The following is a 26,937-nucleotide window of genomic DNA, read 5'->3' as shown; positions in this document are numbered from 1 at the left end:
TTTTTCCTCCAAACATAACGATGGTCATTATGGCCAAACAATTATATTTTTGTTTCATCAGACCAGAGGACATTTCTCCAAAAAGTATGAGTGCAGTTGCAAACCGTAGTCTGGCTTTTTTTATGGCGGTTTTGGAGCAGTGGCTCCTTCCTTGCTGAGCGGCCTTTCAGGTTATGTCGATATAGGACCCGTTTTACTGTGGATGTAGATACTTTTGTACTTGTTTCCTCCAGCATCTTCACAAGGTCCTTTGCTGTTGTTCTGAGATTGATTTGCACTTTTCGCACCAAAGTACGTTCATCTCTAGGAGACAGAACACGTCTCCTTCCTGTGTTTTATGATGGCTGCATGGTCCCATGGTGTTTATACTTGTGTACTATTGTTTGTACAGATGAATGTGGTACCTTCAGGGATTTGGAAATTGCTCCCAAAGATGAACCAGACTTGTGGAGGTCTACAATTGTTTTTCTGAGGTCTTGGATGATTTATTTAGATTTCCCCATGATGTCAAGCAAAGAAGCACGGAGTTTGAAGTTAAGCCTTGAAATTCATCCACAGGTACACCTCCAATCGACTCAGAAGCTTCTAAAGCCAGGACATAATTTTCTGGAATTGTCCAAGCTGTTTAAAGGCACAGTCAACTTAGTGTATGTAAACTTCTGACCACTGGAATTGTGATACAGTGAATTATAAGTGAAATAATCTGTCTGTAAACAATTGTTGGAAAAATTACTTGTGTTTTGCACAAAGTAGATGTCCTAACCGACTTGCCAAAACGATAGTTTGTTAATTAACAAGAAATGTGTGGAGTGGTTGAAAAACTCGTTTTAATGACTCCAAGTGTATGCAAACTTCTGACTTCAACTGTAAATAGTATAAGTTAAATCAAATCAAATATTTTGATTTGATTTATTTCACCTTTATTTAACCAGGTAGGCAAGTTGAGAACAAGTTCTCATTTACAATTGCAATTGCAACCTGGCCAAGATGGAGTAAAGCAGTTTGACACATACAGTAGATAGGTAGGTAGTATATAGATAGGTAGGTAGTATATAGATAGGGAGGTAGTATATTGATAGGTAGGTAGTATATAGATAGGTAGGTAGTATATTTATAGGTAGGTGGTATATTTATAGGTAGGTAGTATATCGATAGGTAGTTAGTATATAGATAGATAGGTAGTATATTGATAGGGAGGTAGTATATTTATAGGTAGGTAGTATATTGATAGGTAGGTAGTATATAGATAGGTAGGTAGTATATTGATAGGTAGGTAGTATATTGATAGGTAGGTAGTATATTTATAGGTAGGTAGTATATTGATAGGTAGGTAGTATATAGATAGGTAGGTAGTATATTTATAGGTAGGTAGTATATTTATAGGTAGGTAGTATATCGATAGGTAGTTAGTATAGTGATAGGTAGGTAGTATATAGATAGGTAGGTAGTATATAGATAGGTAGGTAGTATATAGATAGGTAGGTAGTATATAGATAGGTAGGTAGTATACTGATAGGTAGGTAGTATATAGATAGGTAGGTAGTATATTTATAGGTAGGTAGTATATTGATAGGTAGGTAGTATATAGATAGGTAGGTAGTATAGTGATAGGTAGGTAGTATATTTATAGGTAGGTAGTATATTTATAGGTAGGTAGTATTTTATAGGTAGGTAGTATATAGATAGGTAGGTAGTATACTGATAGGTAGGTAGTATATAGATAGGTAGGTAGTATATTTATAGGTAGGTAGTATATTGATAGGTAGGTAGTATATAGATAGGTAGGTAGTATAGTGATAGGTAGGTAGTATATTTATAGGTAGGTAGTATATTTATAGGTAGGTAGTATTTTATAGGTAGGTAGTATATTGATAGGTAGGTGGTATATTTATAGGTAGGTAGTATTTTATAGGTAGGTAGTATATTTATAGGTCGGTAGTATATTGATAGGTAGGTAGTATATAGATAGGTCGGTAGTATATTGATAGGTAGGTAGTATATAGATAGGTAGGTAGTATATAGGTCTTGGTGGGGTAGCTCAGAGAGTCTGAGAGTGGGTACAATCACTTTCTGTTCATTGATATTTGTGGGTGGAGTTTTTTTAATGTTATTTTATTTAACTCTTATTTTACCAGGTAAGTCAACTGAGAACACATGCTCATGTACAGCAACAACCTGGGGAATAGTTACAGGGGAGAGGAGGGGGGGGATGAATGAGCCAATTGTAAACTGGGGATGATTAGGTGACCGTGATGATATGAGGGCCAGATTAGGAATTTAGCCAGGACACTGTGGTTCGCCCCCCTACTCTAAAGACAGCACCTACACAGGGCAATCACTGCCCTGGGCCACTGGGGGGGGGTAGACCAGAGGAAGGGGTTCCTACTACTAACCCTCCAACAACACTTCCAGCAGCATCTGGTCTCCCGTCCAGAGACTGACCAGGACCAACCCTGCTTAAGCTTCAGAGGAAAGCCAGCAGTGGGATGCAGGGTGGTATGCTGCTGGCTCATATGCTGATGGCTCATATGCTGCCGACTCATATGCTGCTGGCTCATATGCTGCTGGCTCATATGCTGATGGCTCATATGCTGCTGGCTCATATGCTGATGGCTCATATACTGCTGATGGCTCATATGCTGATGGCTCATATGCTGCTGGCTCATATGCTGCTGGCTCATATGCTGATAGCTCATATGCTGCTGATGGCTCATATGCGGATGGCTCATATGCTGCTGATGGCTCATATGCTGCTGGCTCATATGCTGATAGCTCATATGCTGCTGATGGCTCATATGCTGATGGCTCATATGCTGCTGATGGCTCATATGCTGCTGGCTCATATGCTGATGGCTCATATGCTGCTGGCTCATATGCTGATGGCTCATATGCTGCTGGCTCATATGCTGCTGGCTCATATGCTGCTGGCTCATATGCTGATAGCTCATATGCTGCTGATGGCTCATATGCTGATGGCTCATATGCTGCTGATGGCTCATATGCTGCTGGCTCATATGCTGCTGGCTCATATGCTGCTGGCTCATATGCTGCTGATGGCTCATATGCTGATGGCTCATATGCTGCTGATGGCTCATATGCTGATGGCTCATATGCTAATGGCTCATATGCTGCTGGCTCATATGCTGCTGGCTCATATGCTGCTGATGGCTCATATGCTGCTGGCTCATATGCTGCTGGCTCATATGCTGCTGGCTCATATGCTGCTGATGGCTCATATGCTGCTGGCTCATATGCTGCTGGCTCATATGCTGCTGGCTCATATGCTGCTGGCTCATATGCTGCTGATGGCTCATATGCTGCTGATGGCTCATATGCTGATGGCTCATATGCTAATGGCTCATATGCTGCTGGCTCATATGCTGATGGCTCATATGCTGATGGCTCATATGCTGCTGGCTCATATGCTGCTGATGGCTCATATGCTGATGGCTCATATGCTGCTGGCTCATATGCTGCTGGCTCATATGCTGCTGATGGCTCATATGCTGATGGCTCATATGCTGCTGGCTCATATGCTGATGGCTCATATGCTGATGGCTCATATGCTGATGGCTCATATGCTGATGGCTCATATGCTAATGGCTCATATGCTGCTGGCTCATATGCTGATGGCTCATATGCTGATGGCTCATATGCTGCTGGCTCATATGCTGATAGCTCATATGCTGCTGATGGCTCATATGCTGATGGCTCATATGCTGATGGCTCATATGCTGCTGATGGCTCATATGCTGATGGCTCATATGCTGATGGCTCATATGCTGATGGCTCATATGCTGCTGGCTCATATGCTGCTGGCTCATATGCTGATGGCTCATATGCTAATGGCTCATATGCTGATGGCTCATATGCTGATGGCTCATATGCTAATGGCTCATATGCTGCTGGCTCATATGCTGCTGGCTCATATGCTGATGGCTCATATGCTGCTGGCTCATATGCTGATAGCTCATATGCTGCTGATGGCTCATATGCTGATGGCTCATATGCTGCTGATGGCTCATATGCTGATGGCTCATATGCTGATGGCTCATATGCTGCTGATGGCTCATATGCTGCTGGCTCATATGCTGCTGGCTCATATGCTGCTGGCTCATATGCTGCTGGCTCATATGCTGCTGATGGCTCATATGCTGCTGATGGCTCATATGCTGATGGCTCATATGCTGATGGCTCATATGCTAATGGCTCATATGCTGCTGGCTCATATGCTGCTGGCTCATATGCTGATGGCTCATATGCTGATGGCTCATATGCTGCTGGCTCATATGCTGATAGCTCATATGCTGCTGGCTCATATGCTGCTGGCTCATATGCTGATAGCTCATATGCTGCTGATGGCTCATATGCTGCTGGCTCATATGCTGCTGGCTCATATGCTGATGGCTCATATGCTAATGGCTCATATGCTGATGGCTCATATGCTGATGGCTCATATGCTAATGGCTCATATGCTGCTGGCTCATATGCTGATGGCTCATATGCTGCTGGCTCATATGCTGCTGGCTCATATGCTGCTGGCTCATATGCTGCTGGCTCATATGCTGATGGTTCATATGCTGCTGATGGCTCATATGCTGCTGATGGCTCATATGCTGATGGCTCATATGCTGATGGCTCATATGCTGCTGATGGCTCATATGCTGCTGGCTCATATGCTGCTGGCTCATATGCTGCTGATGGCTCATATGCTGATGGCTCATATGCTGCTGATGGCTCATATGCTGATGGCTCATATGCTGATGGCTCATATGCTAATGGCTCATATGCTGCTGGCTCATATGCTGCTGGCTCATATGCTGCTGGCTCATATGCTGCTGATGGCTCATATGCTGATGACTCATATGCTGCTGGCTCATATGCTGCTGGCTCATATGCTGATGGCTCATATGCTAATGGCTCATATGCTGATGGCTCATATGCTGATGGCTCATATGCTAATGGCTCATATGCTGCTGGCTCATATGCTGATGGCTCATATGCTAATGGCTCATATGCTGATGGCTCATATGCTGATGGCTCATATGCTGCTGGCTCATATGCTGCTGGCTCATATGCTGATGGCTCATATGCTGATGGCTCATATGCTGATGGCTTACAGTGGTGTAAGGGAAGCTTTAATAGCAAAAGGCCCTCAGCTGTGAACGGGTGGGGAACCTGGCAGCCACATTCACTCCGTTTGAGTGACGTTTCATTTCACTGAAGCACTGGGTAAATCAAATTATTTGTGAAAGCTATCAGTGTGGATTCCAGGCATGGGACCAGCAGAGGAGGGGTACTGGAAGGGGGATTAGTGGGGTGTACTTAGGGTTTGGTATTACAGTATTTGAGTGTGTATGTATGTTGCAAGGGGAGGGGATTGGTGACTCCCCCAGCTGCTGGACACAGAGCACAAAGAGACCGCTGTGTGTGTGTGTGTGTGTGTGTGTGTGTGTGTGTGTGTGTGTGTGTGTGTGTGTGTGTGTGTGTGTGTGTGTGTGTGTGTGTGTGTGTGTGTGTGTGTGTGTGTGTGTGTGTGTGTGTGTGTGTGTGTGTGTGTGTGTGTGTGTGTGTGTGTGTGTGTGTGTGTGAGCACAGAGCCAACACAAGCACCAGAGCCTGCCAGTTACTACTGATCCAGACACACATACACGTACCATACACACATATACAGTGCCTGCCGTCCACAGATATAGATGTACATACTAACAGCTACATCCATAGTGCTAGGTATGAATAGAAAAACACCCACTGTTCTGTGCATGTATGTATGGAGGGCGGTGTATAGTGGTACCTGGACTGCCAAGAATCCCTCTTCATCTGGTAGGACCCTATAGGTGTGGACATGCTTCTGGAAACTAGAGAGAGAAGAGAGGGAGGGAGAGGGGGAGGCAGAGGGAAGTATAGAGTGAGGGGGGAGTTAGGAGTTAGAGGCAAGGGGAGAGAAGGGGAGAGAAGAGAGGGAGGGAGAGGGGGAGGGAGAGGGAAGTATAGAGGGAGGGGGGAGTTAGAAGTTAGAGGCGAGGGGAGAGAAGGGGAGAGAAGAGAGGGAGGGAGAGGGAGAGGGAAGTATAGAGTGAGGGGGGAGTTAGGAATTAGAGGCAAGGGGAGAGAAGGAGGGAGGACGGAGGGGGGAGAAAATGGCATTAGTACTTTCATGGATACCACAGGAATTACATATTCCCTGCAAAGTGTGTGTGTGTGTGTGTGTGTGTGTGTGTGTGTGTGTGTGTGTGTGTGTGTGTGTGTGTGTGTGTGTGTGTGTGTGTGTGTGTGTGTGTGTGTGTGTGTGTGTGTGTGTGTGTGTGTGTGTGTGTGACGGGAGATTTGGAGGGAGTTTCAACCTGTTGCTGTCTGTCAAACACAGTGAACATGGCATTAGCGCTGCTGGAACTCACACTCACCTCTCTCACCGCTAAACAGAGTCATTAAACCTCGTTTACAAACACTTAGGTTGGAGTCATTAAACCTCGTTTACAAACACTTAGGTTGGAGTCATTAAACCTTGTTTACAAACACTTAGGTTGGAGTCATTAAACCTCGTTTACAAACACTTAGGTTGGAGTCATTAAACCTCGTTTACAAACACTTAGGTTGGAGTCATTAAACCTTGTTTACAAACACTTAGGTTGGAGTCATTAAACCTTGTTTACAAACACTTAGGTTGGAGTCATTAAACCTCGTTTACAAACACTTAGGTTGGAGTCATTAAACCTCGTTTACAAACACTTAGGTTGGAGTCATTAAACCTCGTTTACAAACACTTAGGTTGGAGTCATTAAACCTCGTTTACAAACACTTAGGTTGGAGTCATTAAACCTCATTTACAAACACTTAGGTTGGAGTCATTAAACCTAGTTTACAAACACTTAGGTTGGAGTCATTAAACCTTGTTTTTCAACCACTCCACAAATTAGTTTTGGCAAGTCGGTGAGGACATCTACTTTGTGCATGACACAAGTCATTTTTCTAACAATTGTTTACAGAAAGATTATTTCACTTATCATTCACTGTATCACAATTCCAGTGGGTCAGAAGTTTACATTCAATAAGTTGACTGTGCCTTTAAACACCTTGGAAAATTCCAGAAATGATGGCATGGCTTAGAAGCTTCTGATAAGCTAATTGACATAATTTGAGTCAATTGGAGGTGTACCTGTTGATGTATTTCAAGGCCTACCTTCAACCTCAGTTCCTCTTTCCTTGACATCATGGGAAAGTCAAAAGAAACCAGCCAAGACCTTAGAAGAAAAATCCTGAAGGTACCACGTTCATCTGTACAAACAATACTATGCAAGTATAAACACCATGGGATCACGCAGCCGTCAAATCGCTCAGGAAGGAGACATGTTCTGTCTCCTAGAGATGAACGTACAGTGGTGCGAAAAGTAAAAATCAATCCCAGGACAGCAGCAAAGGACCTTGTGAAGATGCTGGAGGAAACAGGTATAAAAGTATCTATATCCACAGTAAAACGAGTCCTATATTGACATAACCTGAAAGGCCGCTCAGCAAGGAAGAAGCCACTGCTCCAAAACCGCAATAAAAAAGCGAGACTACGGTTTGCAACTGCACATGGGGACAAAGATCATACTTTTTGGAGAAATGTCCTCTGGTCCGATGAAACAAAAAATAGAACTGTTTGGCCATAATGACCATCGTTATGTTTGGAGGAAAAAGGGAGAGGCTTGCAAGCCGAAGAACACCATCCCAACTGTGAAGCACGGGGGTGGCAGCATCTGTCAGGAAGTTAAACTTGGTCGCAAATGGGTCTTCCAAATGGACAATGACCCCAAGCATACTTCCACAGTTGTGGCAAAATGGCTTTCAGTACAACAAAGTCAAGGTATTGGAGTGGCAATCACAAAGCCCTGACCTCAATCCCATAGAAAATGTGTGGACAGAACTGAAAAAGCGTGTGTGAGCAAGGAGGCCCACAAACCTGACTCAGTTACACCAGCTCTGTCAGGAGGAATGGGCCAAAATTCACCCTACTTATTGTGGAAAGCTTGTGGAAGGCTACCTGAAACCTTTGACCTAAGTTAAACCATTTAAAGGCAATGCTTCCAAATACTAATTGAGTGTATGTAAACTTCTGACCCTCTGGGAATGTGATGAAAGAAATAAAAACTGAAATAAATACTTTTCTCTGCTATTATTCTGACATTTCACATTCTTAAAATAAAGTGGTGATCCTAACTGACCTAAGACAGTGAGTTTTTACTAGGATTAAATGTCAGGAATTGTGAAAAACTGAGTTTAAATGTATTTGGCTAAGGTGTATGTAAACTTCCAACTTCTCTCTGTGCTGCAGTGCTGTCTATGCAAAACAGCAGAGTTTGCCACACCTTTTGCATACAGTGTGTGTGTGCTGTGTCCCATCCCGTCTCCTGACACACACAGTTTCATGCTGAGATCTGGGCCAGGGGTATCTCTCTCTCTTTCTTTGTAAACAACAGGTGTAGACTTAACAGTGAAATGCTTACTTACGGGACCTTCCCAACAATGCAGAGAGAAAAATAGAGAAATAATAAAAACATAACAATACAAGGAATAAATACAATAACTTGGCTATATTCACAGGGTACCAATGCTGAGACGATGTGCAGGGGAACCAGGTAATTGAGGTAGATATGTTGATGAAGGTAGGGGTAAAGTGACTAGGCAACAGGATTGATAATAAACAGTAGCAGCAGAGTATTTGATGAGTCAAAAGAGGGCCAATGCAGATAGTTAAATAGCTAACCGGACTAACTATTTAGTACTCTCTTGGGGATAAAAGCTGTTCAGAGTCCTGTTGGTTCCAGACTTGGAGCATCGGTACCGCTTGCCGTGTGGTAGCAGAGCAAATCAAGATCACTTTCTGAGACAAAATGCAAGATGAGATCTACCACTCAGATAAAAAAAATTACTTAAAAAAACCTAAGCCTTTCCAACATGAACCAATTAAAAACCGTTATGTTGCAATGAGATTTGTGCAGTAGGCTATAGGCCCAATACTGTCGTTCTGCCCCTGAGCAAGGCAGTTAACCCACTGTTCCCCTGAGCAAGGCAGTTAACCCACTGTTCCCCTGAGCAAGGCAGTTAACCCACTGTTCCCCGGGTTCAGAAGACGTGAATGTCGATTAAGGCAGCCCTCCTCACCTCTCTGATTCAGAGGGGTTGGGTTAAATGCGGAAGACACTTTTCAATTGAATGCATTCGGTTGTACAACTGACTAGGTATACCCCTTTCTGTTAAACAACTGACTAGGTACCCCCTTTCTGTTGAACAACTGACTAGGTATCCCCCTTTCTGTTGAACAACTGACTAGGTATCCCCCTTTCTGTTGAACAACTGACTAGGTATCCCCCTTTCTGTTGAACAACTGACTAGGTATACCCCTTTCTGTTGAACAACTGACTAGGTATCCCCCTTTCTGTTGAACAACTGACTAGGTACCCCCTTTCTGTTGAACAACTGACTAGGTATCCCCCTTTCTGTTGAACAACTGACTAGGTACCCCCTTTCTGTTGAACAACTGACTAGGTACCCCTTTCTGTTGAACAACTGACTAGGTATCCCCCTTTCTGTTGAACAACTGACTAGCTATCCCCCTTTCTGTTGAACAACTGACTAGGTACCCCCTTTCTGTTGAACAACTGACTAGGTATCCCCCTTTCTGTTGAACAACTGACTAGGTATATCCCTTTCTGTTGAACAACTGACTAGGTATCCCCCTTTCTGTTGAACAACTGACTAGCTATCCCCCTTTCTGTTGAACAACTGACTAGGTACCCCCTTTCTGTTGAACAACTGACTAGGTACCCCCTTTCTGTTGAACAACTGACTAGGTACCCCCCTTTCTGTTGAACAACTGACTAGGTACCCCCCTTTCTGTTGAACAACTGACTAGGTACCCCCCTTTCTGTTGAACAACTGACTAGGTATACCCCTTTCTGTTAAACTACTGACTAGGTATCCCCTTTCTGTTGAACAACTGACTAGGTATTCCCTTTCTGTTGAACAACTGACTAGGTATCCCCTTTCTGTTAAACAACTGACTAGGTATTCCCTTTCTGTTGAACAACTGACTAGGTATCCCCCTTTCTGTTAAACAACTGACTAGGTATTCCCTTTCTGTTGAACAACTGACTAGGTATCCCCCTTTCTGTTAAACAACTGACTAGGTACCCCCCTTTCTGTTAAACAACTGACTAGGTACCCCCCTTTCTGTTGAACAACTGACTAGGTATCCCCCTTTCTGTTAAACAACTGACTAGGTACCCCCTTTCTGTTGAACAACTGACTAGGTACCCCTTTCTGTTGAACAACCGACTAGGTATACCCCTTTCTGTTGAACAACTGACTAGGTACCCCCTTTCTGTTAAACAACAGACTAGGTATCCCCCTTTCTGTTGAACAACTGACTAGGTATACCCATTTCTGTTGAACAACTGACTAGGTACCCCCTTTCTGTTAAACAACTGACTAGGTATACCCCTTTCTGTTAAACAACTGACTAGGTATACCCCTTTCTGTTAAACAACTGACTAGGTACCCCCTTTCTGTTGAACAACTGACTAGGTATACCCCTTTCTGTTGAACAACTTACTAGGTACCCCCTTTCTGTTAAACAACTGACTAGGTACCCCCTTTCTGTTGAACAACTGACTAGGTATACCCCTTTCTGTTGAACAACTGACTAGGTATACCCCTTTCTGTTAAACAACTGACTAGGTATCCCCCTTTCTGTTGAACAACTGACTAGGTATACCCCTTTCTGTTGAACAACTGACTAGGTATCCCCCTTTCTGTTGAACAACTGACTAGGTATACCCTTTTCTGTTAAACAACTGACTAGGTATACCCCTTTCTGTTAAACATCTGACTAGGTATCCCCCTTTCTGTTAAAAAACTGACTAGCTATCCCCCTGTCTGTTGAACAACTGACTAGGTATCCCCCTTTCTGTTGAACAACTGACTAGCTATCCCCCTTTCTGTTGAACAACTGACTAGGTACCCCCTTTCTGTTGAACAACTGACTAGGTATACCCCTTTCTGTTAAACAACTGACTAGGTATACCCCTTTCTGTTAAACAACTGACTAGGTATACCCCTTTCTGTTGAACAACTGACTAGGTACCCCCTTTCTGTTGAACAACTGACTAGGTATCCCCCTTTCTGTTGAACAACTGACTAGCTATCCCCCTTTCTGTTGAACAACTGACTAGGTACCCCCTTTCTGTTAAACAACTGACTAGGTATCCCCCTTTCTGTTGAACAACTGACTAGGTATACCCCTTTCTGTTGAACAACTGACTAGGTACCCCCTTTCTGTTGAACAACTGACTAGGTATCCCCCTTTCTGTTAAACAACTGACTAGGTATACCCCTTTCTGTTGAACAACTGACTAGGTACCCCCTTTCTGTTGAACAACTGACTAGGTACCCTCTTTCTGTTGAACAACTGACTAGGTATACCCCTTTCTGTTGAACAACTGACTAGGTATACCCCTTTCTGTTGAACAACTGACTAGGTATCCCCCTTTCTGTTGAACAACTGACTAGGTATACCCCTTTCTGTTGAACAACTGACTAGGTATCCCCCTTTCTGTTGAACAACTGACTAGGTATACCCCTTTCTGTTGAACAACTGACTAGGTATCCCCCTTTCTGTTGAACAACTGACTAGCTATCCCCCTTTCTGTTGAACAACTGACTAGGTACCCCCCTTTCTGTTGAACAACTGACTAGGTACCCCCTTTCTGTTGAACAACTGACTAGGTACCCCCTTTCTGTTGAACAACTGACTAGGTATCCCCCTTTCTGTTGAACAACTGACTAGCTATCCCCCTTTCTGTTGAACAACTGACTAGGTACCCCCCTTTCTGTTGAACAACTGACTAGGTACCCCCCTTTCTGTTGAACAACTGACTAGGTACCCCCCTTTCTGTTGAACAACTGACTAGGTACCCCCCTTTCTGTTGAACAACTGACTAGGTACCCCCCTTTCTGTTGAACAACTGACTAGGTATACCCCTTTCTGTTAAACTACTGACTAGGTATCCCCTTTCTGTTGAACAACTGACTAGGTATTCCCTTTCTGTTGAACAACTGACTAGGTATCCCCCTTTCTGTTAAACAACTGACTAGGTACCCCCCTTTCTGTTAAACAACTGACTAGGTACCCCCCTTTCTGTTGAACAACTGACTAGGTATCCCCCTTTCTGTTAAACAACTGACTAGGTACCCCCTTTCTGTTGAACAACTGACTAGGTACCCCCTTTCTGTTGAACAACCGACTAGGTATACCCCTTTCTGTTGAACAACTGACTAGGTACCCCCTTTCTGTTAAACAACAGACTAGGTATCCCCCTTTCTGTTGAACAACTGACTAGGTATACCCATTTCTGTTGAACAACTGACTAGGTACCCCCTTTCTGTTAAACAACTGACTAGGTATACCCCTTTCTGTTAAACAACTGACTAGGTATACCCCTTTCTGTTAAACAACTGACTAGGTACCCCCTTTCTGTTGAACAACTGACTAGGTATACCCCTTTCTGTTGAACAACTTACTAGGTACCCCTTTCTGTTAAACAACTGACTAGGTACCCCTTTCTGTTGAACAACTGACTAGGTATCCCCCTTTCTGTTGAACAACTGACTAGGTATACCCCTTTCTGTTGAACAACTGACTAGGTATCCCCCTTTCTGTTGAACAACTGACTAGGTATACCCCTTTCTGTTGAACAACTGACTAGGTATCCCCCTTTCTGTTGAACAACTGACTAGGTATACCCTTTTCTGTTAAACAACTGACTAGGTATACCCCTTTCTGTTAAACATCTGACTAGGTATCCCCCTTTCTGTTAAAAAACTGACTAGCTATCCCCCTGTCTGTTGAACAACTGACTAGGTATCCCCCTTTCTGTTGAACAACTGACTAGCTATCCCCCTTTCTGTTGAACAACTGACTAGGTACCCCCTTTCTGTTGAACAACTGACTAGGTATACCCCTTTCTGTTAAACAACTGACTAGGTATACCCCTTTCTGTTAAACAACTGACTAGGTATACCCCTTTCTGTTGAACAACTGACTAGGTACCCCCTTTCTGTTGAACAACTGACTAGGTATCCCCCTTTCTGTTGAACAACTGACTAGCTATCCCCTTTCTGTTGAACAACTGACTAGGTACCCCTTTCTGTTAAACAACTGACTAGGTATCCCCTTTCTGTTGAACAACTGACTAGGTATACCCCTTTCTGTTGAACAACTGACTAGGTACCCCTTTCTGTTGAACAACTGACTAGGTATCCCCCTTTCTGTTAAACAACTGACTAGGTATACCCCTTTCTGTTGAACAACTGACTAGGTACCCCCTTTCTGTTAAACAACTGACCAGGTACCCCCTTTCTGTTTAAAAACTGACTAGGTATACCCCTTTCTGTTGAACAACTGACTAAGTATACCCCTTTCTGTTGAAAAACTGACTAGGTATCCCCCTTTCTGTTGAACAACTGACTAGGTATACCCCTTTCTGTTGAACAACTGACTAGGTATCCCCCTTTCTGTTGAACAACTGACTAGGTATACCCCTTTCTGTTGAACAACTGACTAGGTATCCCCTTTCTGTTGAACAACTTACTAGCTATCCCCTTTCTGTTGAACAACTGACTAGGTACCCCCTTTCTGTTGAACAACTGACTAGGTACCCCCCTTTCTGTTGAACAACTGACTAGGTACCCCCCTTTCTGTTGAACAACTGACTAGGTACCCCCCTTTCTGTTGAACAACTGACTAGGTATCCCCCTTTCTGTTAAACAACTGACTAGGTACCCCCTTTCTGTTGAACAACTGACTAGGTACCCCCTTTCTGTTGAACAACCGACTAGGTATACCCCTTTCTGTTGAACAACTGACTAGGTACCCCCTTTCTGTTAAACAACAGACTAGGTATCCCCCTTTCTGTTGAACAACTGACTAGGTATACCCATTTCTGTTGAACAACTGACTAGGTATATCCCTTTCTGTTGAACAACTGACTAGGTATCCCCCTTTCTGTTGAACAACTGACTAGCTATCCCCCTTTCTGTTGAACAACTGACTAGGTACCCCCTTTCTGTTGAACAACTGACTAGGTACCCCCCTTTCTGTTGAACAACTGACTAGGTACCCCCCTTTCTGTTGAACAACTGACTAGGTATCCCCCTTTCTGTTAAACTACTGACTAGGTATCCCTTTCTGTTGAACAACTGACTAGGTATCCCCTTTCTGTTGAACAACTGACTAGGTATCCCCTTTCTGTTAAACAACTGACTAGGTACCCCCCTTTCTGTTAAACAACTGACTAGGTACCCCCCTTTCTGTTGAACAACTGACTAGGTATCCCCCTTTCTGTTAAACAACTGACTAGGTACCCCCTTTCTGTTGAACAACTGACTAGGTACCCCCTTTCTGTTGAACAACCGACTAGGTATACCCCTTTCTGTTGAACAACTGACTAGGTACCCCCTTTCTGTTAAACAACAGACTAGGTATCCCCCTTTCTGTTAAACAACTGACTAGGTATACCCCTTTCTGTTAAACAACTGACTAGGTACCCCCTTTCTGTTGAACAACTGACTAGGTATACCCCTTTCTGTTGAACAACTTACTAGGTACCCCCTTTCTGTTAAACAACTGACTAGGTACCCCCTTTCTGTTGAACAACTGACTAGGTATACCCCTTTCTGTTGAACAACTGACTAGGTATACCCCTTTCTGTTAAACAACTGACTAGGTATCCCCCTTTCTGTTGAACAACTGACTAGGTATACCCCTTTCTGTTGAACAACTGACTAGGTATCCCCCTTTCTGTTGAACAACTGACTAGGTATACCCTTTTCTGTTAAACAACTGACTAGGTATACCCCTTTCTGTTAAACATCTGACTAGGTATCCCCCTTTCTGTTAAACAACTGACTAGCTATCCCCCTGTCTGTTGAACAACTGACTAGGTACCCCCTTTCTGTTGAACAACTGACTAGGTATCCCCCTTTCTGTTGAACAACTGACTAGCTATCCCCCTTTCTGTTGAACAACTGACTAGGTACCCCCTTTCTGTTAAACAACTGACTAGGTATCCCCCTTTCTGTTGAACAACTGACTAGGTATACCCATTTCTGTTGAACAACTGACTAGGTACCCCCTTTCTGTTAAACAACTGTCTAGGTATACCCCTTTCTGTTAAACAACTGACTAGGTATACCCCTTTCTGTTGAACAACTGACTAGGTATACCCCTTTCTGTTGAACAACTGACTAGGTACCCCCTTTCTGTTGAACAACTGACTAGGTATCCCCCTTTCTGTTAAACAACTGACTAGGTATACCCCTTTCTGTTGAACAACTGACTAGGTACCCCCTTTCTGTTGAACAACTGACTAGGTACCCCCTTTCTGTTGAACAACTGACTAGGTATACCCCTTTCTGTTGAACAACTGACTAGGTATACCCCTTTCTGTTGAACAACTGACTAGGTATCCCCCTTTCTGTTGAACAACTGACTAGGTATACCCCTTTCTGTTGAACAACTGACTAGGTATCCCCCTTTCTGTTGAACAACTGACTAGGTATACCCCTTTCTGTTGAACAACTGACTAGGTATCCCCCTTTCTGTTGAACAACTGACTAGCTATCCCCCTTTCTGTTGAACAACTGACTAGGTACCCCCCTTTCTGTTGAACAACTGACTAGGTACCCCCCTTTCTGTTGAACAACTGACTAGGTACCCCCCTTTCTGTTGAACAACTGACTAGGTACCCCCCTTTCTGTTGAACAACTGACTAGGTATACCCCTTTCTGTTAAACAACTGACTAGGTATCCCCTTTCTGTTGAACAACTGACTAGGTATCCCCTTTCTGTTGAACAACTGACTAGGTATCCCCCTTTCTGTTAAACAACTGACTAGGTACCCCCCTTTCTGTTAAACAACTGACTAGGTACCCCCCTTTCTGTTGAACAACCGACTAGGTATACCCCTTTCTGTTGAACAACTGACTAGGTACCCCCTTTCTGTTAAACAACTGACTAGGTATCCCCCTTTCTGTTGAACAACTGACTAGGTACCCCCTTTCTGTTGAACAACTGACTAGGTACCCCCCTTTCTGTTAAACAACTGACTAGGTATCCCCCTTTCTGTTGAACAACTGACTAGGTATACCCTTTTCTGTTAAACAACTGACTAGGTACCCCCTTTCTGTTGAACAACTGACTAGGTATACCCCTTTCTGTTGAACAACTTACTAGGTACCCCCTTTCTGTTAAACAACTGACTAGGTACCCCCTTTCTGTTGAACAACTGACTAGGTATACCCCTTTCTGTTGAACAACTGACTAGGTATCCCCCTTTCTGTTGAACAACTGACTAGGTATACCCTTTTCTGATAAACAACTGACTAGGTATACCCCTTTCTGTTAAACAACTGACTAGGTATCCCCCTTTCTGTTAAACAACTGACTAGCTATCCCCTTTCTGTTGAACAACTGACTAGGTACCCCCTTTCTGTTGAACAACTGACTAGCTATCCCCCTTTCTGTTGAACAACTGACTAGGTATACCCCTTTCTGTTGAACAACTGACTAGGTACCCCTTTCTGTTGAACAACTGACTAGGTACCCCCCTTTCTGTTAAACAACTGACTAGGTATCCCCCTTTCTGTTGAACAACTGACTAGGTATACCCTTTTCTGTTAAACAACTGACTAGGTATCCCCCTTTCTGTTAAACAACTGACTAGGTACCCCCCTTTCTGTTGAACAACTGACTAGGTATCCCCCTTTCTGTTGAACAACTGACTAGGTATACCCCGTTCTGTTAAACAACTGACTAGGTATCCCCCTTTCTGTTGAACAACTGACTAGGTATCCCCCTTTCTGTTGAACAACTGACTAGGTATACCCTTTTCTGTTAAACAACTGACTAGGTATACCCCTTTCTGTTAAACAACTGACTAGGTATCCCCCTTTCTGTTAAACAACTGACTAGCTATCCCCCTTTCTGTTGAACAACTGACTAGGTACCCCCCTTTCTGTTGAACAACTGACAAGGTACCCCCCTTTCTGTTAAACAACTGACTAGGTATCCCCCTTTCTGTTAAACAACTGACTAGCTATCCCCCTTTCTGTTGAACAACTGACTAGGTATACCCCTTTCTGTTGAACAACTGACTAGGTACCCCCTTTCTGTTGAACAACTGACTAGGTACCCCCCTTTCTGTTAAACAACTGACTAGGTACCCCCCTTTCTGTTGAACAACTGACTAGGTATACCCTTTTCTGTTAAACAACTGACTAGGTATCCCCCTTTCTGTTAAACAACTGACTAGGTACCCCCCTTTCTGTTGAACAACTGACTAGGTATACCCCGTTCTGTTAAACAACTGACTAGGTACCCCCCATCTGATTTCCACCGGTCTAATGTCCATTACTGATGTTTCTTGGCCCAAGCAAGTCTCTTCTTCTTATTGGTGTCCTTTAGTAGTGGTTTCTTTGCAGCAATTCGACCATGAAGACCTGATTCACACAGTCTCCTCTGAACAGTTGATGTTGAGATGTGTCTGTTACTTGAACTCTATGAAGCATTTATTTGGGCTGCAATCTGAGGCTGGTAACTCTAATGAACTTGTCCTCTTCCTTTCCTGTGGCGTTCCTCACGAGAGACAGTTTCATCATAGCACTTTTTGCAACTGCACTTGAAGAAACTTTCAAAATTCTTGACATTTTCCAGATTGACTGACCTTCATGTATTAAAGTAATGATGGACTGTCATTTCTCTTTGCTTATTTGAACTGTTCTTACCATGATATGGACTTGGTCTTTTACCAAATAGGGCCATCTTCTGTATACCCCCTACCTTGACACAACACAACTGATTGGCTCAAACGTATTATGGAGGAAAGATATTTCACAAATTAACTTTTGACAAGGCACACCTGTTAATTGAAATGCATTCCAGGTGACTACTACATGAAGCTAGTTGAGGGAAAGCTGTCATCAAGGCAAAGGTTGGCTACTTTGAAGAATCTGAAATATAAAGTATATTTTGATTTGTTTAAACCTTTTTGGGTTACTACATGATTCCATATGTGTTATTTCATAGTTTTGATGTCTTCACTGGTATTCTACAATGTAGAAAATAGTACAAATAAAGAAAAACCCTTGAATGAGTAGTTGTGTCCAAACTTTTGACTGGTACTGTATATATTGATTTTCATTAGTATTATATCTACTATTCTTACTATAGTATCTGTTTTATGTGTATCATATCACTTCGCTTGGGCAACATTGACCTTGTCCTTCATTCCAGTAAAGCATATTGAAGAGAGAACTTTTCTGCAAAAAGATAGATTTAGATCAACTGGATTTTTTTCCACAAGGACCTATGAAGGATACTTCCCTCTACAACATAACCTTCACTTTAAATCAAAACTCCAAACCTACAACCTGGAAGGATTCCTACCACCGAGGACTATCCAGCGAACTTAATAGCAAACCAATAACCAGCCGAACATGCACAGCTCACGGAACCTGGAAATACCATCCAACCTATTGGTGGAGGAAAACCAGAGTAAAACAGGAACCGTGAGACTCAGACAGCCTCTGTCAGTTTGTACACGGTTGAAACAGTGGTGATTTGGAAACTTCCAAAACGCCTTTTACAGAATTAAAGAGAGAGCACAGCAGGAGAAGATCTCTCTCCGCGAGGACTCCCCCACACCATGTGAGTCGGTCCACACCCCCACAGACAAGCAACCCCAAGAGGAGAGTTACCGCCCCCCAGGCACACAGTGGCTAAACTCTATCTGAGGATAAACTATGTTCACCAGCCACATAATAATACACACAGGCACAAACGACCTGAGAACACAACAGGAAAAGGTGTCCACAGCACTCAAGGGAGTGATAGAAAAAGCTTCTAGCACTTTCCTCAACGCATGAGTGGTTATCTCCACCCTGCTACCACGAAAAGACGTTCACCCTGCTACTATACAGCGGCTAAACGCAAGCATTTCCCGTGGCTGTGCCTCAAAACCAAATATTTACCTGGCTGACCAGTCGATCCTGGACTTGAACAGCCTTTATGACATGGTCCAACACTACAAAGCAGCAGTCCCTACTTTTGCAAGGGCCCAGAAAGACCTTTCCCGCAACCACAGACCCAGCAACTCATACAGGAGCAACAGAGCAATGGATGCCCCACCCAGACCAGCGAGACACCTTCCCAGACCTGCGAGGCCCCCTCACGGACCTGCACCTAGAGGACCCACGCCGAGAGGACCCATGCCGAGAGGACCTACATCCAGAACACAGCACAACCCTCCCAAACCAACCATGGACACAACCCATATACTGTAGGTTCCACCAGGTCAGGCCTGCACCCCTCCTGCCCCTTCCATGCCCCCAACGAGAACCTCAACATGACAATCACACACATACACCCAGGCCCTGAGCAGAGCAACAGGCACAACCCCCACTCCTACACACACCCAAGCCCCATCCTGCGACCTAAAAGGCATGTATTAGATGCTCTGCATGCTCTGCTCAGAACTATAGACCCCTTTCCAGTACACGACACACTGACATCATGCACACATGCGTGCGACTCTTGGCGGCAGTAAGAAAGATATTCAACATAGCCTAGATTTATGTTTTTATTAATTTAAAACAAAATTACTTTTTGGGGTTGTCATACACTTACAATGATGTTTTGTTTTTGCTTGAAGATTATATTTGCTTGAAGATTATATTTGGTTGTGATCTTTTCAAAATAACTGTTTTGGATGCAGTGGTTGTTAGCTAGAATGCTAACGTTCATTGATATAGACTGTAGCAAAAGCTAGCCAAAGAGCAATATTACTGGTTGAAGTTGTTTTTTAAGTATAATGCAGTTGATTTGCGATGATGACACAAACATTATATGAAGCAGGACATTCATACGAGCCTTAAAATCCCATTATAATCCAAAAGTAGTGCGAAATGCACTCAAAAGCAACATGTAAATAGAGGCTTTTGTTGCTGCCGTTCTATAACAACCCCTTGTTGTTCTGCCACCAACGTGCACCTTCCCATTTACACCAGGGATTACATTTCCGGTCACAACTTGCAGACTTGTTTACGTGTTGCTGTGCATTTTGTTGCCAACCTTACTTTGCTACCTGACAACTTCACGTTTTAATTACCGTTTATATTTTTAGTTCTTCCCTCACTCAACTTTTTTTCATTAAACTTTTTCACTCTGGATGCTTTATCTGGACGTGGTTTGTCAGGACTTCCAACAGCCGAAGCTAAGTAGTAACATTAACATGATGCTTCTAATTGCTGTCGCTGTACTCATAATACACAGGAGAACGATCGCCTTACGGCGAGGATAGCTGTGCTGCCAACCCAGTTTCAGACACAATCGTTAGGCAAGAGTAATTTCAGTGTAGGAAAGTATAAAACAGAGTCTGTGCCACCAGTAAGTACAGATAGTAACGTTAGTATAAATCCCCTCGCAGGGTCCCCGCAGCCAGACAACTTTCTCATGGCTTCTGGAGGGAAATGCTGTAGGAATGCTCAACCGGTGTCGCTCATTCAGCCGACAGAAACTTTAAACCGGTTTTCCCCATTAAGCAGCGAATCGGAGTCTGAGGTCGAGCCTTCTACTGTCTCTGCTCCTCCCGTTACGGGGTCTGAGACGCCGAAGCTTCCCACCATTAGGTCTGACAAATTGAAAACCCTAGTCATTGGCGACTCCATTACCCGCAGTATTAGACTTAAAACGAATCATCCAGAGATCATACACTGTTTACCAGGGGGCAGGGCTACCAACGTTAAGGCTAATCTGAAGATGGTGCTGGTTAAAGCTAAAACTGGCGAGTGTAGAGAGTATAGAGATATTGTTATCCAAGTAGGCACCAACGATGTTAGGATGAAACAGTCAGAGGTCACCAAGCGCAGCATAGCTTCAGCGTGTAAATCTGCTAGAAAGATGTGTCGGCATCGAGTAATTGTCTCTGGCTCCCTCCCAGTTAGGGGGACTGATGAGCTCTACAGCAGTCTCACAACTCAATCGGTGGTTGAAAACTGTTTTCTGTCCCTCCCAAAGGATAGAATTTGTAGATAATTGGCCCTCTTTCTGGGACTCACCCACAAACAGGACCACGCCTGGCCTGCTGAGGAGTGACGGACTCCATCCTAGCTGGAGGGGTGCTCTAACCTTATCTACCAACATAGACAGGGCTCTAACTCCTCTAGCTCCACAATGAAATAGGGTGCAGGCCAGGCAGCAGGCTGTTAACCAGCCTGCCAGCTTAGTGGAGTCTGCCACTAGCACAGTCAGTGTAGTCAGCTCAGCTATCCCCATTGAGACCGTGTCTGTGCCTCCACCTAGGTTGGGCAAAACTAAACATGGCGGTGTTCGCCTTAGCAATCTCACTAGGATAAAGATCTCCTCCATTCCTGCCATTATTGAAAGAGATGGTGATACCGCACATCTCATAATAGGGCTACTTAATGTTATAGATCCCTCACTTCAAAGGCAGTTATAGTCAATGAACTAATCACTGATCATAATCTTGATGTGATTGGCCTGACTAAAACATGGCTTAAGCCTGATGATTTTACTGTGTTAAATGAGGCCTCACCTCCTGGTTACACTAGTGACCATATCCCTGTGCATCCCACAAAGGCAGAGGTGTTGCTAACATTTACGATAGCAAATTTCAATTTACAAAAATAAAAATGACGTTTTCGTCTTTTGAGCTTCCAGTCATGAAATCTATGCAGCCTACTCAATCACTTTTTATAGCTACTGTTTACAGGCCTCCTGGGCCATATACAGCGTTCCTCACTGAGTTCCCTGAATTCCTATCGGACCTTGTAGTCATAGCAGATAATATTCTAATCTTTGGTGGCTTTAATATTCACATGGAAAAGTCCACAGACCCACTCCAAAAGGCTTTCGGAGCCATCATCGACTCAGTGGGTTTTGTCCAACATGTCTCTGGACCCACTCACTGTCACAGTCATACGCTGGACCTAGTTTTGTCCCATGGAATAAATGTTGTGGATCTTAATGCTTTTCCTCATAATCCTGGACTATCGGACCACCATTTTATTACATTTGCAATTGCAACAAATAATCTGCTCAGACCCCAACCAAGGAGCATCAAAAGTCGTGCTATAAATTCCCAGACAACACAAAGATTCCTTGATGCCCTTCCAGACTCCCTCTGCCTACCCAAGGACGTCAGAGGACAAAAATCAGTTAACCACCTAACTGAGGAACTCAATTTAATCTTGCGCAATACCCTAGATGCAGTTGCACCCATAAAAACTAAAAACATTGTCATAAGAAACTAGCTCCCTGGTATACAGAAAATAGCCGAGCTCTGAAGGAATCTTCCAGAATATTGGAACAGAAATGGCGCCACACCAAACTGGAAGTCTTCCGACTAGTTTGGAAAGACAGTACCGTGCAGTACCGAAGAGCCCTCACTGCTGCTCGATCATCCTATTTTTCCAACTTAATTGAGGAAAATAAGAACAATCCAAAATTTATTTTTGATACTGTCACAAACTAACTAAAAAGCAGCATTCCCCAAGTGAGGATGGCTTTCACTTCAGCAGTAATAAATTCATGAACTTCTTTGAGGAAAAGTGTTTTAGCATTATATCTCATGACACAATGATGAAAATAATCATGGCCTCTAAACCTTCGAGCTGCATACTGGACCCTATTCCAACTAAACTACTGAAAGTGCTGCTTCCTGTGCTTGGCCCTCCTATGTTGAACATAATAAATGTCTCTCTATCCACCGGATGTGTACCAAACTCACTAAAAGTGGCAGAAATAAAGCCTCTCTTGAAAAAGCCAAACCTTGACCCAGAAAATATAAAAAACTATCGGCCTATATCGAATCTTCCATTCCTATCAAAAATTTTTGAAAAAGCTGTTGCGCAGCAACTCACTGCCTTCCTGAAGACAAACAATGTATACGAAATGCTTCAGTCTGGTTTTAGACCCCATCATAGCACTGAGACTGCACTTGTGAAGGTGGTAAATGACCTTTCAATGGCATCAGACCGAGGCTCTGCATCTGTCCTCGTGCTCCTAGACCTTAGTGCTGCTTTTGATACCATCGATCACCACATTCTTTTGGAGAGATTGGAAACCCAAATTGGTCTACACGGACAAGTTCTGGCCTGGTTTAGATCTTATCTGTCGGAACGATATCAGTTTGTCTCTGTGAATGATTTGTCCTCTGACAAATCAACTGTACATGTTGGTGTTCCTCAAAGTTTCGTTTTAGGACCACTATTGTTTTCACTATATATTTTACCTCTTGGGGATGTCATTTGAAAACATAATGTTAACTTTCACTGTGTTGACACACAGCTGTACATTTCAATGAAACATGGTGAAGCCCCAAATTTGCCCTCGCTAGAAGCCTGTGTTTCAGACATAAGGAAGTGGATGACTGCAAACGTTCTACTTTTAAACTCGGACAAAACAGCGATGCTTGTTCTAGGTACCAAGACACAAAGAGATCTTCTGTTGAATCTAACAATTAATCTTGATGGTTGTATAGTCGTCTCAAATAAAACTGTGAAGGACCTCGCCGTTACTCTGGACCCTGATCTCTCTTTTGACGAACATATCAAGACTGTTTCAAGGACAGCTTTTTTCCATCTACGTAACATTGCAAAAATCTGAAACTTTCTGTCCAAAAATGATGCAGAAAAATGTATCCATGCTTTTGTTACTTCTAGGTTAGACTACTGCAATGCTCTACTTTCCGGCTACCCGGATAAAGCACTAAATAAACTTCAGTTAGTGCTAAATACGGCTGCTAGAATCCTGAGTAGAACTAACAGATTTGATCATATTACTCCAGTGCTAGCCTCGCTACACTGACTTCCTGTTAAGGTATGGGCTGATTTAAAGGTTTTACTGCTAACCTACAAAGCATTACATGGGCTTGCTCTTACCTATCTTTCTGATTTGGTCTTGCCGTACATACCTACACGTACGTTACGGTCACAAGACGCAGGCCTCCTAATTGTCCCTAGAATTTCTAAGCAAACAGCTGGAGGCAGGGCTTTCTCCTATAGAGCTCCATTTTTATGGAATGGTCTGCCTACCCATGTGAGAGACGCAGACTCGGTCTCAACCTTTAAGTCTTTACTGAAGACTCATCTCTTCGGTGGGATATATGATTGAGTGTAGTCTGGCCCAGGAGTGTGAAGGTGAACGGAAAGGCTCTGGAGCAATGAACCGCCCTTGCTGTCTCTGCCTGGCCGGTTCCCCTCTCTCCACTGGGATTCTCTGCCTCTAACCCTATTACAGGGGCTGAGTCACTGGCTTACTAGTGCTCTTTCATGCCGTCCCTAGGAGGGGTGCGTCACTTGAGTGGGTTGAGTCACTGATGTGATCTTCCTGTCTGGGTTGGCACCCCCCTTGGGTTATGGGCTATACTCGGCCTTGTCTCAGGATGGTAAGTTGGTGGTTGAAGATATCCCTCTAGTGGTGTGGGGGCTGTGCTTTGGCAAAGTGGGTGGGGTTATATCCTTCCTGTTTGAACCTGTCTGGGGGTATCATCGGATGGGGCCACAGGGTCTCCTGACCCCTCCTTTCTCAGCCTTCAGTATTTATGCTGCAGTATGTGTCGGGGGGCTAGGGTCAGTTTGTTATATCTGGAGTACTTCTCCTGTCTTAACCGGTGTCCTGTGTGAATTTAAGTATGCTCTCTCTAATGCTCTCTTTCTCTCGGAGGACCTGAGCCCTAGGACCATGCCTCAGGACTACCTGGCATGATGACTCCTTGCTGTCCCCAGTCCACCTGGCCGTGCTGCTGCTCCAGTTTCAACTGTTCTTCCTGCGGCCATGGAAACCTGACCTGTTCACCGGACGTGCTACCTGTCCCAGACATGCTGTTTTCAACTCACTAGAGACAGCAGGAGTGGTAGAGATACTCTTAATGATCGGCTATGAAAAGCCAACTGACATTTACTCCTGAGGTGCTGACTTGCTGCACCCTCGACAACTACTGTGATTATAATTATTTGACCATTGTAATGGCCGTTGTTGGTGAAAGAAGAGGAGGACCAATGCGCAGGGTGTCACGCCTTGGTCATTGTATCTTGTGTTTTTGTTATATGTTTGGGTAGGCCAGGGTGTGACATGGGTTTATATGTTGTATTTCGTATTGGGGTTTGTATTAATTGGGAGTGTGTATTATTAGGGGTGTGTCTAGTTAGGCTTGGCTGCCTGAGGCGATTCCTAATTGGAGTCAGCTGATTCTCGTTGTCTCGGATTGGGAACCGTATTTAGGCAGCCTGAGTGCGCGTTGTTTTCGTGGGTGATTGTACCTGTCTTAGTGTTAGTCACCAGATAGGCTGTATGAGTTTCATTCGTTTGTTGTTTTCTTCTTCCGTTATTTCATGTACCGTATTAGCTTCATTAAAAGTCATGAGTAACCTACACGCTGCATTTCGGTCTGACTTACTTCAAACAACAGACGAAGATCATTACAGAATCACCCACCACGATTCACAGACCGAGCAGCGTGTGAACTGGCAGGAGCTAAAGGAGGACGATATGGACGGCAGAAGCAAGGATTATACGACGTGGGAAGAAATCGACAGGTGGGCGTCCGACCCAGTGCGAGTGCAGGAGCCCGCCTGGGATTCCCTACAGCAATGCGAAGAGGGCTATACACGGATGGAATCGAAAAGGAGAGCACGGCTTTACAGAGCGAAAACCGTAGGTAACGGGGAAAGCGCAGAGAGAGAGTGGCAGAGTCAGGAGTCAGACCTGAGCCTACTCTCCCTGTTAATTGTGAGGAGCAGCAATATGAGGACTTCTGGTCTTGGGAGATGATATTAGACGGAAAAGGACCCTGGACGCAGCCGGGAGAATATCGCCGTCCCAAGGAGGAAATAGAAGTAGCTAAAGCGGAGAGGCGCGGTTGGAAACCGGAAAGTCACCCCAAAAAAAATATTGGGGGGGGGGGCTAAAAGGGAGAATAGTTATGCCAGGTAGTAAACCTGCGCATACTCCCTGTGCTCACCGTTGGGCTAGAGAGACCGGGCAGGCACCGTGTTATGCTATGGAGCGCACAGTGTTTCCAGTGCGGGTGCAGAGCCAGCTGCGACACATACCAGCCCTTCCTATTGGCCGGGCTAGAGTGGGCATCGAGCCAGGTAAGCTTGGGCAGGCTCGGTGCTCTAGAGCTCCAGTGCGCCTGCACGGTCCGGTCTATCCAGAGCCACCTCTACACACCAGTCCTCCGGTAGCAGCTCCCCGCACCAGGCTTCCTGTGCGTGTCCTCGCGCCAGTACCACCAGTTCCAGCACCACGCACCAGGCCTCCAGTGCGCCTCGCCTGTTCAGCGCAGCCAGTGCTTTTCTCCCCTCCTGCGCTGCCGGAGTCTCCTGTCTGCCCAGCGCCGCCAGAGCTCCCAGTCTGCCCAGCGCCGCCAGAGCTCCCAGTCTGCCCAGCGCCGCCAGTGCCGCCAGTCTGCCCAGCGCCGCCAGTGCTCCCAGTCCGCCCAGCGCCGCCAGTGCCGCCAGTCTGCCCAGCGCCGCCAGTGCTCCCAGTCTGCCCAGCGCCGCCAGTGCTCCCAGTCTGCCCAGCGCCGCCAGTGCTCCCAGTCTGCCCAGCGCCGCCAGTGCTCCCAGTCTGCCCAGCGCCGCCAGTGCTCCCAGTCTGCCCAGCGCCGCCAGTACCGCCAGTCTGCCCAGCGCCGCGCAGTGCCGCCAGTCCTCCCAGCGCCGCCAGACAACCAGTCTCTTCCAGATCTGCCCGACAACCAGTCTCTTCCAGATCTGCCCGACAACCAGTCTCTTCCAGATCTGCCCGACAACCAGTCGCTTCCAGATCTGCCCGACAACCAGTCTCTTCCAGATCTGCCCGACAACCAGTCTCTT

At 44.7% G+C, this 26,937-nt stretch overlaps 1 protein-coding gene across 1 annotated transcript in view; it reads right to left on the bottom strand.

The window, feature by feature from the left end:
• inppl1a (inositol polyphosphate phosphatase-like 1a) overlaps positions 1-26,937 on the bottom strand; it is a 103,992-nt gene that overhangs the window by 51,895 nt on the left and 25,160 nt on the right. The window contains exon 2 of the mRNA XM_052468150.1: positions 5,795-5,858. Within this exon, the coding sequence (XP_052324110.1) occupies positions 5,795-5,858 (64 nt within the window). The remainder of the gene's footprint in view (positions 1-5,794; positions 5,859-26,937) is intronic.

This window comes from Oncorhynchus keta, chromosome 18 (assembly GCF_023373465.1).
Source record: "Oncorhynchus keta strain PuntledgeMale-10-30-2019 chromosome 18, Oket_V2, whole genome shotgun sequence".
Taxonomy (NCBI): Eukaryota; Metazoa; Chordata; class Actinopteri; order Salmoniformes; family Salmonidae; genus Oncorhynchus; species Oncorhynchus keta.
Note: the sequence above shows the minus strand (reverse complement) of the source record. Positions and strands in the feature narration are given on the sequence as shown.